Genomic DNA, 19,729 nt, shown 5'->3' on the forward strand with positions numbered 1-19,729 from the left:
ACATAAAAATCAAAATTCCAAAGCCCTCTCGTTTTTTAAACCCAGCTACAATCCGCCGTAGCATTTTATTCCCCGCCGTCCCCCACGAGAGTCACTTGCATACAGCCACGGAGGGACAAACGTAACCGGAAGAAAAGCGTGGCTCGAACAAAAGGAGGGAAAGAAGTGGAGGTCAAAGAGCCTGGTCGCGGCAAAGGTACAAAGGTGGTCGGTTTATTATCTCGTTACCAGCTTGGAATGTCCTCGTAATCCCGTGGTTTTTCCAGCCTCCGAAGCCTCCGGAAGATATCGTTCTGCATCCTCGACGGAGGAACGCTCGATCTCGTACGACGACCAACGAGGCCACAACAATAGGGATCATTACGAACGCTACGAATTGGGTTCTGTTTCGTAAACTGGCTGGCCGGTCGTCGGTGCCATTTTCTGCCTTGAAAAGACACACCACCGACAAGAGACTTTCTCTCGTTTGCCCCGTATAGCGGAGAGGAGACCGTCTTTTCGCCCCCGTGGAAATCGTTTTCTTTAACCGTCCACCGCAGGGGTGATTCGCCCACGGAGTCGACAACAGTTTCGACAAGTTTCTGGACCACGACACGGCTACCACGGTCCGTGTTTCTTTCCCCGTTCGATGGCCGCCCCGGCGCACCGTTTTATCGTCGCATCAGCGAAAAACGTTCTTTTCCATCGAGAGTCCGCTATCCTTTTCCCACCCGAACAGTACGGTCGGGTTTTGCGTTCAAACGCGCCTCGGAGACTTCTTTCGTCCGGGGGATCAACGTCTTTTACGGCTGCGTGGTCCCCGGGACTTATCTGAAAATGATCCTGCCAGGACGGCGAGATCGATCTTCTGGGGATCGTATATGCAAATACAGCCTGTGATTGACGAGCGATCTCGCGGGTAGATAGTTAGAGTGGCGAGTGAGTTACTTTTAAATAACTACAGAGCCTTTGAAAATAGTTCGTTTCGTTTTTTTTTCTCTGAATTAACGAATGGACTTGTCGATGGATTCATTTGCTTGATGATATAACATTCTGATTGAAGCTGAGAATTGATATTGGAAATTAGGTGTTGCGTTAAATTGATCTGGTAAAGAGAATAAGAGAAATAAGATTTATGGTACTTTTAGACTTCTTTTAGCAGACTCATAAGTTACTGGGATGAATATCTATATTTTATTTTATTATTATAACCTATAAATTATATATCATTATGTTCTCAGATGGCTGAGACATTTGAAATAGTGGTGGATACGTTATTGACTAAACGTAAAAATACATTGATGCAAGAATTCTATGGTTTAACCCAATATATGTATCTTCTAGATTTTATATCGAATTATTTATATACTTAAAATATATTCTCAGCCTTAATAAAATCTTCAAAAGAATATACATTTCGAATTAACGTAAAGTATGTAAGCAACAGTATTTCGAGTAAATCTAACGGTGTCTCCAAAGTGTCCATTAAATTCCCGTTCAGTCGCGGTTATTGATAAAAATGCGAATATTATTCATCGAAAACGACGAGCGCCTCGAACGACCCGTGGAAAAAAAAAAGAAACTGGACAAATACGTTCCATTCGACGATCAATAGCTCCCTTGATCTCTGCATCGTTTTGTCCCAGACGTCGCTTTCAACGAAGGCGGATGATTAAGTTCTCGATCGAACCCCATTTATTTTCGCCGGGGGAGCCCCTTGGGGCACAGGTGTGATGGTCGACCACAAAACGAGAACATTCGTACAAAGCTGCTCGCGCAATCGATTTATATTCCCCGGGTCGAAAACTCCTATACCAACACCGCTTTGCTTTTCGTTCCTCATCAAAAATGGACTCCAGGAAGCACTGGCTAACAAAAAAAAAAATACGCGTCACCGGATTATCACTGGCACGGAAAGAGATCAACGTTTTGCATACATTAGAAGAGAAAAAAAGAAAGTAATTTATGAATCACACGAAGGATCAAGTCGTCGGTGGAATGTGGATACAGAATACAGCTTCAATTGATCTTTAACAAATACCTTTTGCTTCGCTGTAAGTCCGTCTGAGAAACTGCGCACCTTCAGGGTAGTTCTACTGCGAGACAATTATCGGAGAATGAAAACAGTTTCAATGGTATATTCCTTTCTAGCATTAGAAGCGTTGAAGTTTCGAAGGATAAACAAGTTCGAAAGCAGCAGACATCGATAACTCGGCATGATAAGGCTTAACGAGCTTTCGCAGAGTGACAAGGTTTCAATTAACGTATTTATGAAGCACTGAAGCTGAATTGCGGATTATTTAAGAATAGAAAGTCCTTTAAAACAAAAAAACAACATGGAAAATGAATACTTGATTCTTAAAGTATCCAATGAAGCGCACCCAAACGTGGGCGATCATGCAAGGGTTGAGTACATCATTTCGCTACCCTAGCTCGAAATCGATTCGAACTATTTCAAACTGACCTACAAAGTTCTGGCGCTGACTTCACCGACGAAAGAAGACGGTTCATCTTATCGGAAGAATGTCGAAAATTTCGTTTCTCATTGGAATTCACGGGAAAGAAAACGGAAACCAAGAGAGTTTCAGGGGAGGACCTGACAGAAATGCGAAAGCATGGGCACCGCATAGGAGTTCGGAATAATCTCAGTTCCGGGGTCGCTCGTTGCACGGTCGTTTGCACGCTCGCACCACTATCCAACGGGTGTATACCGGTGCATTGCGAGGCACGAAGCGTGGCATCTTGTTTGGACACTTCTTTAAATCAATTACGAGTTCCGGGCAGGCAAGTTCCACGGGCAAGCAGCAGCACGAGGGTTCATCCCCTTTCTTCCCCCACCACCGACCGGTTCGACGAAAGTTCGACGGGCAACCCCCGTCCCCTCCGACCTCGAGGAAACGCGGCATCAAACTCTCCGTTTCCGGATTGTTTGCCCGGCCTCGAGGAATTCAATCGGCGCATTTGCGATTCAGATGATCGTGGCAGCTTACGCTCGCGAAATCCGAATGACACGACCCGCTCGGTCGGGCTCCTGATTCGGAAAATTTGGGTCGTCGCCCAACGGATTGGTCCTTTATATTGCGGATCCGAACGCGGAATCCGTGGCTCTTTTATACGGCTACTTGGTGAAATTCAATCCGACGAGAACAATCTCCTGAAAGTAACACTGATTGAATCTTCATGATTATGCATTCCGTGTAGTGTAAAATTTTATGTTTTATGGATGATTTATTATTATCATTATTAACTCGAATACACGTTGTTCTTTTGTGCAGTGAAGTATGCTACAACGAATGATATAGTAAAGAACGAATGCTACAGCGAACAGATTTTATTATTACAATCAGAATGCTGTAACGAACAAATATGTTATAACTGATTGTTCCAATCTGCCTTAGTTACCATGGTAAAGAAATAACTGACGTTACGAATCTGTTAAAAACAGTGTGGTGAATAGTTTTGGAGAGTCTGCTGCCATATTTTGCTATAGTTTGTAAAATTACATACAATATGTCAATGTAAACACTACAACGAACAGATCCTGTAACGAACGAGGTTTTAGAATCAATTAGTTCGTTGTAGCATACCCCACTGTATTAAAATTCTTTGATCCCGAATTTTCACTTGTGACCCGACCACGGATGTTTAGGGAAATTTGAATTTCCATATTTGGAGAAACCTGATTGAGTTGATGAAAAATTCTATCACCTAATAGGAAGTTTATTCAATTGAAAATAATATAAAAACTTACTAATTCGTACGAAAGTTTTTGTTTCACTGTGCCTTAAATCTTCATGTTGGCTATAAATTCATATCAGCGGTCCAGAAAATACATTATACTCATCAAATATCTGAAAGTATCATTATTCATTCTGTTTAAAATATTAATACATTTTTTTATATTAATAATGTACGAACTTTCTAATAGTTTAAAAAGTTTTTCTTACTAAAATAAGTACTACATTTCAAAATTTATATCGATACAACTTAAAGGAGTAGTTCCTTAACGTTGATGATTTATTTATTCCTTGGCAATTACTTTCGTTGACAACTACCGCTACCTAGGAGCGCCTTAGGAACTAATGACGCGTTGTAAGTTGTAATAGAACGCCGGCAAGAGTTGTGTTCGTTTTCGTTTCTTATTTACTGTTGTAATTGTCAAGTGATTTCGTTAAATTTGTTCAGTCCTTTATTGTTTGATCAAGGCCTACGACTTTTGGCCCTTTTCTCGGAAGAATGGACAACGTTTCGGTGTCGAAGGTACTGTACAACCTGTTGCTTACACTTACATAACCTGCAAATGCGAAGGCGGCATTTGGAACACTTTCAAGCGACTGCAGTTATCATACAAAATTGTTTTCCAACAACATTTTAATGAATTGTTTCTCTATTTACGTTTTTCTGTTATTATAAATCTCTCTTCGTTATTACAATAGCATTTGCTTATAAAATTTTCGATCTATTTACGTTCGATCTATTTTAATAATTTAGGAAAATAGAGAAAATTTATTTCATGATACTCCATTATTAGTTTACATTAATGTTCTCAATCTTAATAACTATCGATGGACTTTGATGTGTGTCATTTTATAGTTGTAAAAGATAGCTTTCTGTTTTGAAATACTGGTAGCTTTTTTTATTATAAAAGTATAGCTTATAGGTATATTTTAGGGTGTCTTTGTACACAAAGGCAAATACAAGATTGGCGATAAGAGCACAAAGTTTCAGTCACCAGATTATTTTTCTGTACCATGGTATCTTGCTTATAAAGAGATATGGGAAAGCATTCAGGAAGCTACTGAGGTATTATGTTATAAATAATGTATACACAAACCTATTCAATATCATGTTTTGTTGCGTTAGTAAGTTATATTGACATTTTAGGACATCAGATTTTCTATGTTTCAACAAATTCTGACCGATTTAGAATCATTTGTTACCAATGTTAAGACAAAGCCATTAGAAAGTCTAGAAAATGAGATTTCAACAGCCATTGTATTAACAGGTGATTATACTGTCTAATAGGATATAGTCCTGTTTAATCTGTAATTTAAAAATAGTTTCATTATAGGAGTTAATGTTCCTGATCATGCAATAATGTTTAATAGAATAATCTCAAAATTAGAACCAATAACAGCACACACAGCAGTTATATGGAGCAGAGATTCAAATAGTTTAAAAAACATTTTGGAAGAAACAATCTATCAATTGATAAATCATGACACGGTTAGTTCTTTTAGAGATAAATGTTCTTAGATTATAAAAAAATATAAATGATACTTATCATACAATAATTTGTAGAATGAAGACACTCAGGCAAAAAAAAGTCAGTGCACCATGCGTGCTTTGAAAGATTGGTATGAGGAACACTGCGAACCAAATATTCCTCTTGTTATAATTATAACTGACTTTGAAAGCTCTTCTCCAGCAGTATTACATGATTTTATTTCAATACTTAGGTATTTCAGCAATGACATTTTGTGTATCATAATATTACAATCTTATTAATCTCTAAACTTTTCAGTTCTTATGCAAATACAATGAAGTTCATTCTCATATTTGGCGTTGCTACCACTTTGCATGCTATTCATAGATCTCTATCATATGATGTTACTTCAAAATTAAATGTGCAAGTAATAGCACTTATCATTCTGATAATTAATAAAGTTATTACTCCTTGTGGATTCATTGTGAACTTATAACTATATCTTATGTAGGTTTTTCACACGCAAACACAGATGAATATATTATCCGAAGTAATAGAAAATATTGTATTCTGTACAAACATACCATTTAAACTAACTGGACGAGCGTTTCAGCTATTAACAGATATATTTCTGTTTTATGATTTCTCAGTGGAGCATTTTTTGCAAAATTACAGGGTATTAACTTTAGTCACTATCTGTTATTAACTACGAATTCCTAGGAATCGAAGTATTTTTTAAATTAATGTCTCTATGAACTTGATGTTAAACTTGTAGATATGTATGATCCAACATTTTTATGGAAACAATATAAATTCTCTCTGTTGTCAATCACAAGAGATTGAGAACAGAATATCTTCGTTAACTGTTGAAGACATTGACGAGATTAAGAAGTTACCATCAATAGAAAAGTATCTTCAAAAACTTCAAAAAGAGAGAAACAAGAATGAAGAGTCAGTTAATAGGAACTTCAAGGTATCATAATCACCAACTAACACGATTGTTAATACATACAGTGCTCTCAGAAGAAAAATTTATTACAGGATATATTGAAACATTTATTAAACAAATTTCGCCGATATATGCATCGATTTTTAATAGTATTGAGGTGTCTACATGTCTTCATGGCACCACTGCCAAACTCTCCCATGGGTAAACAGGTACTACTAAAGATAAATACGAAAGAAGAAGTCCTTATAAGGATAAGCATCCATAAAGAAAGCCAAATTAAATTTTAGTTACGGGAATTCTACACAAGAGCAGTGTACGTGAACGATCTAAAGGAATCACAGGAGTACAAAGAGTGCTTGCAGTTGTTGAGTTTTCTATCGAAGACAGAACTTGTCTCGAAATTAAATTCTCTTATTGACATCATGAAAGAAGCCAAAGATTCAGTTCTGAAGAAAATAAGAACGGATCTTCAGGCTCATATAGGAAAAATCGAGGAAGCTAGCTTAGAGACATCCGCACAATCTACCGACGTTCTTTCCGCTGGCGAGAAACTGAGTAGACTTCAATTGAAAGAGGTCTGATATGAAACTGTGAAGATAACCTTGGATTGTTCCCGTCGAGAATAAGCGTTATAGTATCTGACTTCTGATTTCGCCATAGAAACTGCTAAAGATGTCCCAAGCGCACTCTCGGTCGCCTTACAAACAGGCCCTATTGGACGTGATTAATTACCTGGATGAGCAGGTGTTCTGTGCATGCTTGGTCAATCCGCATCATATACCAGCGAATGAGATATTTTGCTTCAACGAAGGGACTTTGGCGAAACAACATATTCGGGGATCTTTGAGGGCCGCGATACACACTGGACTTAACGATCCCCAGGTGTACATGAACGTAAGCGAAGAATGAAAAAGTTTGTTAATATCGATCAAGGCTATACATATTAAGTTGTTGGAAAATTTATAGTTCTAAGTACGAATGGATCTTCATAGACATTCCCTCTAACGTCACATTTAACCCTGCTTCATTATTCCTCTGTTCGCTAGATCCACTTTCTAAAATATGGGCTACATCTATCCAATACTTGAAATCCCTCTTTCTGAATGAATTCAGAAAACTATTCCCGACAAATCTATAAAACATGCATATTCCAATATTTAAAAATGGCGGACTCGTCAGCCCCGCGTCCGTAACAAGTTTCAAAAGTCTTCGATTAATTAGCTCGTAAGCGTCTCCAGAGACTGGTACAGAAAGTTTCGCGGGGGAATTTTCAGCGGTCGAGGTGTGAAATTTGTAAATTATATAATTTCATTCACCTCGGAACCGTTCGTCCAATCAATCTAACCCAGCTCCGCGAAGAATACCTAATTTTCACCAACCACCAGCCGTTTCACATCTAACTCTTGCTCTACCATCGATCCCATCCGTGAACGGGTCGCGATGGATATCGATTATGGAGACCCACCGTTGCTTAATGGAAAACGATCGGTCCCCACGTCCAACTTAATTGGAAATACATATTTCAGTGCGAGTGCTGCAAATTGGAGAACGACGACGCCATTCCGCCTACTCTGCCAGACCTCAGTATAATTTACAAACTGCACTTGGAATCCAGGAAGCTGATCAATATGTACGACTGGCTACAGGTAACAATCCGTTCGTGACCGTGTTTACAGGTTAATTCGGGTTACACTTACGGTCACGCACCCCGGGGGCCCCCCCTCTCTCGTGATTTTAATCGGCACGACGAGTGATTAACGCGAGCACGACATTGTAAATGGATGCCCGTTGGGGGGCACGGGCTGTTTTATCGTCTGCGGTTGTTAGCAGCCTGAAAATGCACCGGGTAAGTGCAACGAATCGCTGTTGGCCGAGGAAAATTCAGAGGGCTCTGGTTCGTGGCAACTTTAAAAATGTGAGCTTTCAAGTTTACCTCGCGTGTACCGGGGATGCACAGGAACGGCAGAGCGCAGGATTGCGACCTAAATAGCAAATGCAATTCGAAGAAAATCAGACACGAGCTGTAAATGGTTTTTTTTTCTTGTTTGGATGGTACACACTGAATATTTGAACAAATTTCTTCGTGAATTGACTTCCTTGTTATTTAAATTAATATAAAGAATTACTAACTATAATTAGTTACCGGAAATCGTTCAGTTAAATGAAGTTTTTGAAAACGCGAGTGAAAACGACCCAGTCACATTGTTGTTTGAGGATTGAAAAAGAAAACTAGGTATTCGTGAATGTTCAACGGGTTGCGAACAATTTAGGGTGGTTCTCGCCCGGCCAAATGACCCCGTTTGGTAATGGAGCGGGGCAAAGATTTGTCTAACCACTGGCCGTTTGAAATTCATATCATAGCTCGTAATGGTGAAATCGTAGCCCCCGGCAGAGATAACTCGCTCGAGCTGCATACCTCTTGTTTGAATAATTCACACGTGTTCCCGCGTGAATTTTATCGCGCGCCAAGGTATCCTTAACCGAGATTTAGAGCCCGTTTTACTCAAGCGGTCGCCGAGCTCGAGTTCCTCGGTTTCATCAAGAGTTCACGGAAGAAAACTGATCACGTGAAGCGGCTCACGTGAAAATCATTGGCTGTTTCGGAATCTCCTACTCTTCGAGCCTGCTCACGCGCTTCAAGACTTATCTTCACTGAATTTATATATTTTTACTAAATATTGTTTTGTAATAAAGCTATTATATATTATACATGATTGTATTTTGTTGTTCCTCTCCTTATTTACCTTTTTTTTTTACTTCGAGATAATTAACGTTTTGCATTTTTCCGCACTTTTACCAACATCGTATTATCGCCAGTGTAAACTTTAAATAGAAAATGAAGATAATAATATAGCTGTTGCAGCATACTCACGATAAGCTTGTGATTTGCCACTGCTCGATGGTAAATTAATATCGCGGAGTTTGTTGGAAGATAGTGTGATTGTGTATGGTGTGACTTGAACAATTTAACACCACTTGGTAACAAATTTAAACTTTAACAAACGTAACACTGTGATGTATGTGTATGTGTGCACTAGTTGTGTATGCTCTGACCGATAGATGTGTTCTGGCTGGTGGTTGAACGCGTACTGTCTGGTGGTTGTATGCGTAGTTAAAAATATTTGTGTAATGGTGGAAAATGAAGAATTTTGATTGGTATATGAAGTGGAAGAAGTGGGACTTGGTGTATGTATTATTTTGAGGGGTTTCTGAAAGTCAGCGTTGAAATACAAAAAAAAATGTTCTTAAGACAGCACGTAATGTGCAGCTATCCAGGAATCCCCGTTTATGATGCTTTGCCGACCGTATTGATAGCCCAAAGATCGTTGCGACCATCGCCTATCTGCGTTAGGTCGCAAAAATAACAAAATCTCAATATTATTATGACCAGTTTGATTACACTGTGTCCAAAAAACCCCAATTAACCTCTAAATGAAATATTTATATTTTCTTCAGAGTATACTAAAATACTCACAAAGTATACATAAATCATAAACTTCTTATTGCTATAAATAAGTATCGAAAAAGGATACCAAGGTACAGTACCAAAGAAAATTAAGTTGCAAACGATACCGAATTGAATTGGAACAAAAAGAACGAAGAATATATACGATCTAATTTTCGCAGCGTTATTGCAAGAGGAGGGTCATACGCGTGTGCAAAACGCGATGAAATATTGCACGCAATAATCCGACAGTATTTAGTGCCGTTGCGATCACGTGCGTTCTCGACTAACAACCACCAGCTGCATCGATATAATGTACATTATGCGGCCAATTCGAGCTGATAATTTTATTACGGCCACAATTGTTTCCCGATAACAGACTGTCTCTAACGGTAACGCGAACCACCTTTAACCGACCCCCGCCACTCGTCGATTTTATGCATCCGAATTCTACACCTTGGCTCATGGCTGATCGGAACTTTCCTAATAGAGTTTGCGTTATCGTTATCCAACGCTGGGTGACACGGAAACCAAGAACCGCCGGAATCTGTGCTGGCGCGGGCGCTGGTACTTGCAATTATTCCAGCCAACCTGTGGCTTACGCGAAACTATATTATTTAAACGCTTAAATATCTCCTTAATTAAGGGACATTAATTGGCACACCGGTGCTCATTTAAATCTGCTACGGGAATTGTTATTCGACGAAATATGATACCCTGTTCCGCGTGACCTAGGGCTCGAAATTCCAGAGGAAATTCGAAGGATACTTGATTCACCCAATATGTACTGTGTATTACTTGTCTACAGTCACGTGGCTTGGCTCAGTAACTCGATTACAGAAAGTAATGGACGTTATTCTTGGAGTGTTTCACTTTAGCAACACGTAACAAGGCCTGTCTGCTTTCAACTGGAACCCTTTTTATCGTGGGAATGGAGATGTTGTAAAAACTCTACAGAGGGAACATTGTATGGTAGAAATCGTAGATTTTTATTTTAATGATCGTAAACTTTGTCTCTGTTCGATAAAGAACATTTTACGTTACCTATCAATTAATACAGACTCCTCTTGATTACCGTCTCGAACTATAGAAATGCTTCAGATCCTCGTAAATTCGTTTTTTACAACAAAGTATGCACTTGACCGGTATTATCAACGGTTTCGAAGATATTCAAAGGGGACGATTTAAATGACTCACCCTACACATATACATATTGTTGACATAATATTAAGTAAAAAGTTTACTGCATCGTGAAATTTGTGTATGAATGTAAAATACAAATACGATGACTAACTAAATTTTCCAGCGTCAGTGTAGGAGCTAAACAAGGGATAAAACGTCAACAATATAGACATGGAAACTTGTCTTTGAACTACTTTCACACTTCACTGTACTCTAATCGGTTTTCTTACAATCTGTTTTGAATACAGAATGATGAATATCTTCAGAATAATTGTACATTTTGATTAATACATGTCTCGATTCTACGCTTCCACGCGATTTCCATCCCCTCATACAAAACTTACAATTCAGTCATCGGTCTATACGGGAAATTTCTGGTTCAAGCAAACCAGAATTCTACGAAGGACAATATTGTACGATGCAGAGACACAGACCCGTGGGTATGTAAATTTGTGAAACAACCAAAATTTAATTCGCTTTTCGTGCGATCTATCATCCGCGTTCGCGTGCACGGAGAGACCGTTAAACCGTGTCGGGGCTTTTGGCATATTCCTTACTGATCCAAGCGCGGCCTTTGAGCCGCATACGGGCTCGAAATCGTGTTCCGTGGTACAGGTATGATCGATACCGAAGACTTCTGTAACAGCGGGACATACATATCGCCGTAGCGTGCGAGAGCACGTATTGTTTCAATTCCAGCGCTATGCTGCTGCTGGCCGGGATGAATTTCCGGATGTCTGACTCCGTTTTAATCCGAGATTAAATTGTTCTTGGTACTTCCATTGGTATGAACTTTACTGCCACTATTATTAATTTATAGTTTCTCTTGTTTTATACTTTTCGTCGATGACTACTTGTGGATTATTTATTTTTTTGCATTATCACCTTCTTGTGACCAGTCAGTATCAGTAATAACACGATAACCAGAGAAAATTATACTGTTAGTTTTCCTTGAACTTAAAGGGAATACAAAAATTATTCACGATATTTGGTATGAACTTGGCTGCTATTGTTATTTATTAATTCATTGTTCCTACTATACTGCATTTTTCGTCGATGATTATTTGCGGATTATTTAATTTTTCTTGCACTATCACTTGTCAGGATCAATAATAACACGATAACTAAACAGACAAATCTATGATTTTACTTTTCCTTGAAATTAAAGGGTATACACACACATGTAATTGTAGTAATGTTTTTTAAAATACATAATCGAGACAGTGAGGAAAACGAGGAGAGAATAAAGCGGATTTACAACACTTTCACTTTGCTGGATCTGTCCCTGTCATATCAAAACGGAACAAATCCACCATTTGGATTCAATTCTTCCTTCCTTTATTCGTTTATCCATCGCTACGTTAAAATGCACGAACAATTGCGATTGATTCCCGAAGTGTTTTTTTTTTTTTCATTTTTTCTCCATTCAGAAATAATGGTTTTGCCCATTGTTTAGTGTACAAACATGATTAATATTGATGATTTTTAAATAAATAGAGGGTAATAACTGAAATTGGGAAACGCCTTAGAAATTTGTATAGCGGTTGAAAGTATGCAAATGCACACCAGACTTTATGAATATCCGGTTAAAAAGTTCAATTATTCCGTAAACAAAACAGTTTTCAATTCAGTGGAACATTTGTTACACAATTAATACAGTCGAAGTACAACTCAGAAATTTGTTCAGTCTGCCACATTTATTGGATTACATCATGAGTGATAACTGATACCAATAAAGGATGATAAAACTAAAGACAACAAGGATAAATAAATAAAAATTGCGTACAATTGTTTACGGTCAATTGTTCTTTCGAAAATACATGACAAAATCTGTAAGTGGCTGTATATTTTATTTCGTGAGTTAAAGTTGAAATTTTGCTTCAAAGCATAAATCCATCAGCGGGATTCAGTTTGGAATTATTCAATATCGATCGTTTAAAGTACCCCTTTTTATTTCATTGATAAGCTTGAACGGTGATTATTAGAATTTGACACGGTTTCACGTTGCTCGATTTAAATTCAATTTCCGTGGAGGGACTGTGTTTTTGTCGAGCGCAATTTAAAATTAACGACGCGTACACGGAGCATAGGTTGGTTTCGCGGGCGAATGAATCGCATCGGTGGCTACCGACATCCGGAAGTGCGTGCAATTACCAATTATAATTGCGCGACGACTAATTGGTAAACAGTAGTAATAACAAGCGACGTCCATCAATCACCAGCTCGCGAACAGCTCGCGTCGATTCTAATAATTGTCGGTTGAACGAATCACAGTCGAGCTCGCATTCGTTTGCCATGTGAATCGATTAAACGGATGGAAATAGTATTTCTCATACGGTCTTACTATTGGAGTTCGGTGCAAAAGTTCTGACGGTTTTGCTCTAAAAAATCAGACTAATGATACATTTAATTATAATTTAATAATAATTTTAATGAAGTACATAATGATTCATCATCATTCACATGAAATTTTTAGACTTGTATTATTCAGTGAATATGTATAAGTAAATTATATTAATAAATTTATAGTTTACCACAGGGTGGGATTGACAAAACAGCTTCTCCAAAATAGATTACAAATGTTTTTTGTGGTGTTTGTAATGTTTGTCCCGTACATAATTTTATTTTTTTTTAAACTTTTGTTCTGAATAACAATTCACTATGTTACGCTGACATCGACACGTAATGAATTAACACAATTGTTTATTGTTTCCAAAAAACCATGGCGATCACATCATCTGCAGAAAATTCGTTAAAACTTTTGCACTGACCGAATATTTCTATGATTTTCAACCGATTTAATAACATTTAGGTATTAAATTTTAATTATCAACCACCTTTTTTAAAATAAGATCAAACATCCTGATTTAATTTATTTGATTAAAATGGTCACCATAATTATATTGACGTACAATAATCTAATTTTGTGCGATAAATTTCGAAACGTTCTAGTGTCAACGACACGCAATCGCTATAATATGAACTATTGTATTAGGTTGTGCCACATGAAATTGCAAACAATATCAATTGAAGTTTCGAACACGTCCAATATGAAGGTAAATTAAGACATGACAAAGTTAGCTAAATTAAGTTATAACGTCGATATTCACCACATGTTTCCCCAATAAAACGTCACGTTTTATGTTAGCAGAAGCGTTTTCTAACAAACAAAAAATATAATCTAAGAAAACTGAACGAACTACCGAAGAAAAACATCGTTCGAAACAAAATGAGTACACATTTTTATATTCTAAAACATTTCTAAATAGATTTCCAATGAAAGTTTTGTATGCAGTAATGAAATCCCGCACGTTCCCATGAATATCTATGCAAATTAACACTTCCAGTATTCTTTCGTGAACCGCACAACTCTTATTAATAATAAATTATCATCGACTAAAATAAGGTACCATACACGTGTAAAGTTCTCGAAAGACACCATCTCACCTTCCATTTTCTCACTCAACGCTTGTTCCTCGCCACTCCATTTGTCACCGAAGCTCAAAATATCCCAGATGATAACTGGAATCGCGTACCGTGCATCGCGTCTCCACGCTTCCGTGGGCACGTACCATTGATAATTTACGATCTCATTTGATATTCGACACAGCCGGCAAAACGATATTTGCTTTGCGCGGAACACGTATATATTCACGGTAGGTCTATCCCAGAATAAAGGATCGACATCGTCCGTCCGTGGGGATAGATTCCGTTCGTCGATACGGACAGGTTAAAGAAGATGCTGAAGGGACATCGGGGTCGCGGCGATTGAGCGGCAAAGCTTCAAGGGGTTAGGCGATCTCCGGGCCTGGAAAACCGATTCCCTTCCACTGTTCGCACCGAATTCGTCCAGGGGACCCTCTTCCATAGATTCTTCTTTCTCTCGTCAATGGATTCTCGGCTCGAACGGAAAGAGATCGATCGCCGTGCGAAAGTGGACGAAGATTGAATCACCGGCGAAAAACGAAGAGACCATTTTGTAGAGGTTTCCGTATGGCCGAACGCCGTGATCGTTCGCGTTCTAACTATGCACAAATATACGTTCTATCGAGAAAGGGTCACCAGACTTACGATACATTGGATCGCCAAACGGTAGCCTGCCAGGGGGTTGTTTTGTGGACATTTTGATTCTATTTCAAACTGAATCTTCATATTTGGTGCGTTGCGAAGTGCCTCGCGTAGTGCCTCACCACTTTACATTTTGAATTAACTTTAAGGAATAGTGTGGTAAGGACTAAGGGGATAGTTCTCTGATTTGTTTCGATGTGACATACCTTGAACGACGAGGTTACTAATTAGCCATAAGGGAAACATTTACAGTTTTGTTAAGATGTAATTAATATGGAAGTTTCCCTTCTTTTCGCACATCCAGCTAGAATCGTCGGGCGAAATTTGACCATGGAATCGATAGAAAAAAATACTTGGTGATAACAAATAACGGTTTATCCAAAAAATAAGTAAGTTACAACGGATGTAATGGGTAAACGACGCGGATCTGTTTCCAGATATTGACTGTACGATGGTTAAATTTCGACTGACGATTCTAGCTGGATGTGGCGTAAAGAAAAACTGTGAAGAAGGGAGACTCTTCTCTGTTGGCTGAATCTTAACAAAACCGTAAGTGTTTCCTTTATGGATAATTCGTAGCCTTGGTGTTCTAAGCGTGACACAGAAAAACGAAAAAGGAAGCTCCTTCGTTTCTGGATTTTTGAAGCCAGCCTTTGTTGAAAATAATCTTGTTTGTAACTGTCCAGAAATTCAAGTCACAGGACTTCACAGCAATAAAACAATTTAGACCGTCGAGGTGTTCTATAGCTAGACCCTGACAGCGACAATATCTGAGAGTGACTGTACTCAGACTCGCCATGAAAATGACATTCAGAAAGACCTTTACAGAGCACAATTTTTCTTTCTGACATTTTATCCTGCATTTCGGATCTAATAGAGACATTTGCGTGTGTTGTTTCTCGCGAGTCAGCTGTACAATAAAACTGTCTTTGCAGCGTTTCAAGAGACCGAATATACCGTATATCCAAAAGTTTCGCAACGTTAGCCTACAGGGTCCCTTATACAAGGTCTGATAAAAAAAGTTCAGGAACTTTGTGTATGAACCATGTGTTATTAATCTTAACAAAAATTCCGTAGGATCACCACGAAGGTAATCTCCTTCTGTCCTTATAGACTTCAGAAACATATTTGTTTCCAGTTTACGAAAGCCACGTGGATTTTAAAAAAAAAAGATGACCTTCATGATGATCCTATGGAATTAATTTTAAGATTAATAATAAACGATTTATACACAAAGTCCTCGAACTTCCTGATCGAACCTTGTCCAGACAGGCCATCTAAACAGTCCATCCATCCAAACAGTCAATACGATCATCGTTTTCCTAGACAAACGTTCGAGCATTCGACAGGCTCCGCTTGTTATCCAGCTTTCGATATTTTCTCTTAGCCAGCTCCTACGGTACGATTTACCTCGAAGACAACCTCTCAGCCCGTAAAACCTCGGCTGAGAGAACGTCGGGGTCGAGCGAGGTAGCTTCAGGTGTGATGCGAGATTGATACCGGAAGCTGTTGAGATTGATTTTCGTGTCGCGGAACAGATGATGGCGGCCGAGCCTCGGAATCCCTCGTGGACATGAAAGGAGAATACCGCCTCCCGTGGGAAATGTAACCTTCTTGTTCCCCATGTTCCATGAATCTCCAGTAGAGGCATACCCCTCCCACCCCGCACGGCATTCCGCGAAAGACAATGAATAGTTTCAGGGGATACAAAAGTGGAGGGATCCATCGGGGCACCTGATTACGTTTCGCGTCTTTGTATCGGACGATTCGAGACTTTTCCTTATTCAAACGGAATCGAATTTCTCGCTGGTTTCGGTTATTCCGTGGATCGAATAAAATTCCCTGCGGTTCTTTTGACAGTGATTCGGTCGGTAAGAGGATTTCACTTTCATTTGTACGGTATCCGTGGCTTGCTGAGATAATCGCGGAAAGTAGAGCTTATAACGAAATGGGGAAATGAAACAGGTGGTTGTCTGTGGCTGATTTGTAATCGATCACACTGCGGTCCAGAATCAAAATTCAGCAGCTATTATGATTATTTATATAGCTGAAGCAATTGAAAAATTTGAAAATTATAATTTGGTTTAAATGAAAGTGGATTAAGGACAAATTTTTATAGCAATTTTAGGGATCCTCTTCGATGATATCATTCATTAACAGTGTTCTCAAGGTGTTTATGGCTGTGTGAATTTTTGGGGAATTTTTTCTATTGTTTTTTGCCGCGATTGCTGGTACGAAAGGTGCTGAGGAGAACAGTAACGCATGGAACAAATCTTCCATGGTTAATAATAAGTTAATATGGATTCTTTTTTTTTTAAATAAAAGAAATGTGGTTTAGGCCATTTTAGTTGTCAAATTTTGACTCTGGACCACTGTAAGACAGTTTATTAAGTATTTTCGTATTGAGTGGCTAAAGAACAGTTTAATTTTCACTAAAGTAAATTAATTAAACACTTGCAAAAATGATTCTTCGTAAACTAAGAAATCAAGTGAGAGTGATTAAAATCTAAATTACAATTGCTCCAGATTCTACCATATGAGGGTTAAAATACTGTTTTCCTATTACGTTTCTCGATTACTAGTATAACTTTGTTCGTAAAATTTAATATAAAATACAAATTAATATATTATACACAGTGGGAGTGTACAGTGCATCGCCATATCATTAGATTAACTTTCCTCTATAGTTTAGTATTATATATATTCGTAAGTTATTATTGGCATGATATTGTCACTTTTTTAAAGCTACACTCACCTGGCTACGACCAGTTTGTAATAAATTAATATTCCCGTTTAATCGTTCCGATCTTCAGTCAACCTCCATGTGTCTGGGGCGACTACGGAGATCGATAATGACAGTGTGCCTAAGCTTAAGCACCGCTCGAAACGTCGAGCTATTGCAAGAACACAAACATTACAAGCCGAAATTACGTGTCGTCGACAGAGTAAACATGTACTCTCGAAGGACACTGGAAGGGGGAGACGTCTGATAAGTACGTCACGTTAAATCCGACATATTCAACCCAATATCGTGGACGTTGATACAAAATAAGACGAACGTTAACCCGTGAATTGTCAATTAGAACTGTCAACGACTCGAAAAACAAATCGATTATTTCATGAAATTATTGTTTCGTTATACGATGAAAGGAAGTATATAGATTCAGTGTACCAATACTAAGCGATCCATCATTTTTGAAATTGTGAGGTAATACATGTATAGTATTGTAAATTAAATGTATCTTCCCAATTCTTCGTTGAGTAACGATGGTGTAGTTGACGAGGGAAAATTACCATGAATATAAATTGAACAGTATAGATCCTTGACTTCTATAAAAACGAATATTGAATTTGTCAAGAAATAGTGGACTACTTACTGGCACACCTATTTAGATTGTAATTTCTCGTTGGCTTAAATTTAACTACAAAAAATATATAATATGGTTTACAGTGGAGTATATGACGTGTAGATCGAAAATTGTATAGAATTTCAGAAACAGATCAAAGATGTACCGCGATCTAAATACTCGACGAGTAACCATAGGAGCTAGGAAGTAAACGAATCGACCGGAATAATACACTTTCCAGCGAAACAGTTTAAGTACTCTCACTTTTTAGCGTCTAAAATTACACCCGGCAGCAATTGCACTGCTTATCTAACGAATAATGTTCTTTAATTAGTGTTATCTTTCAGAAGCAATTTCCCACGAATTGAGATTTAATTTGTTTTTGTAGACAGTGGCTGTACGCGGGGGTAGGGAATAGAGAGAAAGAAAGAGACAGAGGGAAATTGCTAAGGGTTGAAACGGCGAGGAAAAGAAAAGGGAAAAAGGAAATAGCGAACGAGCCGAGCGGACAAGACAAAGCCGAGTTTCGGGGGACAGAGGTGAAATGATAAATTAAACCGAGCACAATAATGTTCCGTCGCAAAACAAGACGGCCCCGCTTGCAAAATTATTATGGAAGTTCCAAGACTAATTGGCAAACTTTTCGCGACACATAGAATTTCTGTACATTGTGTGGCCGGTTACAGTCTGTCGGCTCTTTTTCGTCTCATCGAATGGACATTCTACGCAAAAAAAAAACACAGAGTATTCGATAATTCACGATGATCAAATAAGTCTTGTGGTTTAGCGTGCCAATAGGAACTGGAAACTCGAAAGAAACCTTTTTTGTACGAGTTTTCAGTTTCAATGATTCTGTAATATTACACAAATAATCACTTACAGGATTAGTTACGAGAAAGAAAACACGTAAATAATCTCTGTTGGGATTAAAGATAGGAAAATTTGTCCAAGAGGGCATAGCTGGTGGTATAAACAAACGTTTAGTTCAATGTTATTTTCACGGTTATTTCAATTACATTGACATTTTCTTAAATAGCATCGTGTAGTTTTAACTTCATAGCGTTGCAGCTGATTTCAAGACGAGTTCAACAACCTACTACACTATGACCTTGAAATGACCTTGGATTCAGAAATTCTCTCCCTATTGGTTCGGATAATCCATGTTCTGCTCACCTGCATTTGTAATGATCTCTATACGAAAATCTTACTGCGTTCCCAGGTAGAAAGTTCAAAATTAATTGGAAAACAGCAACATCACAACTGAACCTCCAAAGATGCGTTAAGACTTTGGCCCATTAGCGGGCATCTTTACAGGTCTGGAATCTTGCAAATTTATGCAATAATCATGAGATCGAAGTAGAACTTCAGTAATAAGACATTTTTAAGCGAAGAATCTCCCGAAACTCTCCTACAATATAGAGGTATTGTTCGAAAAGACTCGGTTTTCCAGTCGGGTACGGTTTGTTATTTAATCAGAAACAGAGTCGCTAAACTTCATAGCCCAGAGGCTTCGTTTCTTTCGCGCGGCAACTTCAGCGAACTTTCTTTGTTTA

At 38.4% G+C, this 19,729-nt stretch overlaps 2 protein-coding genes across 2 annotated transcripts in view; one reads left to right on the plus strand and one right to left on the minus strand.

Moving 5' to 3' along the window:
* LOC107187466 (fasciclin-1) overlaps positions 1 to 19,729 on the minus strand; it is a 198,059-nt gene that overhangs the window by 87,603 nt on the left and 90,727 nt on the right. The gene's annotated exons all lie outside the window — the stretch shown is intronic.
* On the plus strand, positions 4,090 to 8,614 carry LOC107187617 (origin recognition complex subunit 3). Its single transcript, XM_015575757.1, has 13 exons — positions 4,090 to 4,239; positions 4,651 to 4,782; positions 4,864 to 4,984; positions 5,051 to 5,205; positions 5,281 to 5,438; positions 5,504 to 5,612; positions 5,697 to 5,861; positions 5,961 to 6,158; positions 6,227 to 6,343; positions 6,422 to 6,709; positions 6,795 to 7,028; positions 7,661 to 7,780; positions 8,543 to 8,614. Exons 1-13 carry the CDS (start codon positions 4,216 to 4,218, stop codon positions 8,612 to 8,614), a joined length of 1,893 nt encoding a protein of 630 aa, XP_015431243.1. The 5' UTR covers positions 4,090 to 4,215.

The sequence above is a fragment of the Dufourea novaeangliae genome, unplaced genomic scaffold (genome assembly GCF_001272555.1).
Source record: "Dufourea novaeangliae isolate 0120121106 unplaced genomic scaffold, ASM127255v1 scaffold89, whole genome shotgun sequence".
In the NCBI taxonomy this organism is placed as follows: Eukaryota; Metazoa; Arthropoda; class Insecta; order Hymenoptera; family Halictidae; genus Dufourea; species Dufourea novaeangliae.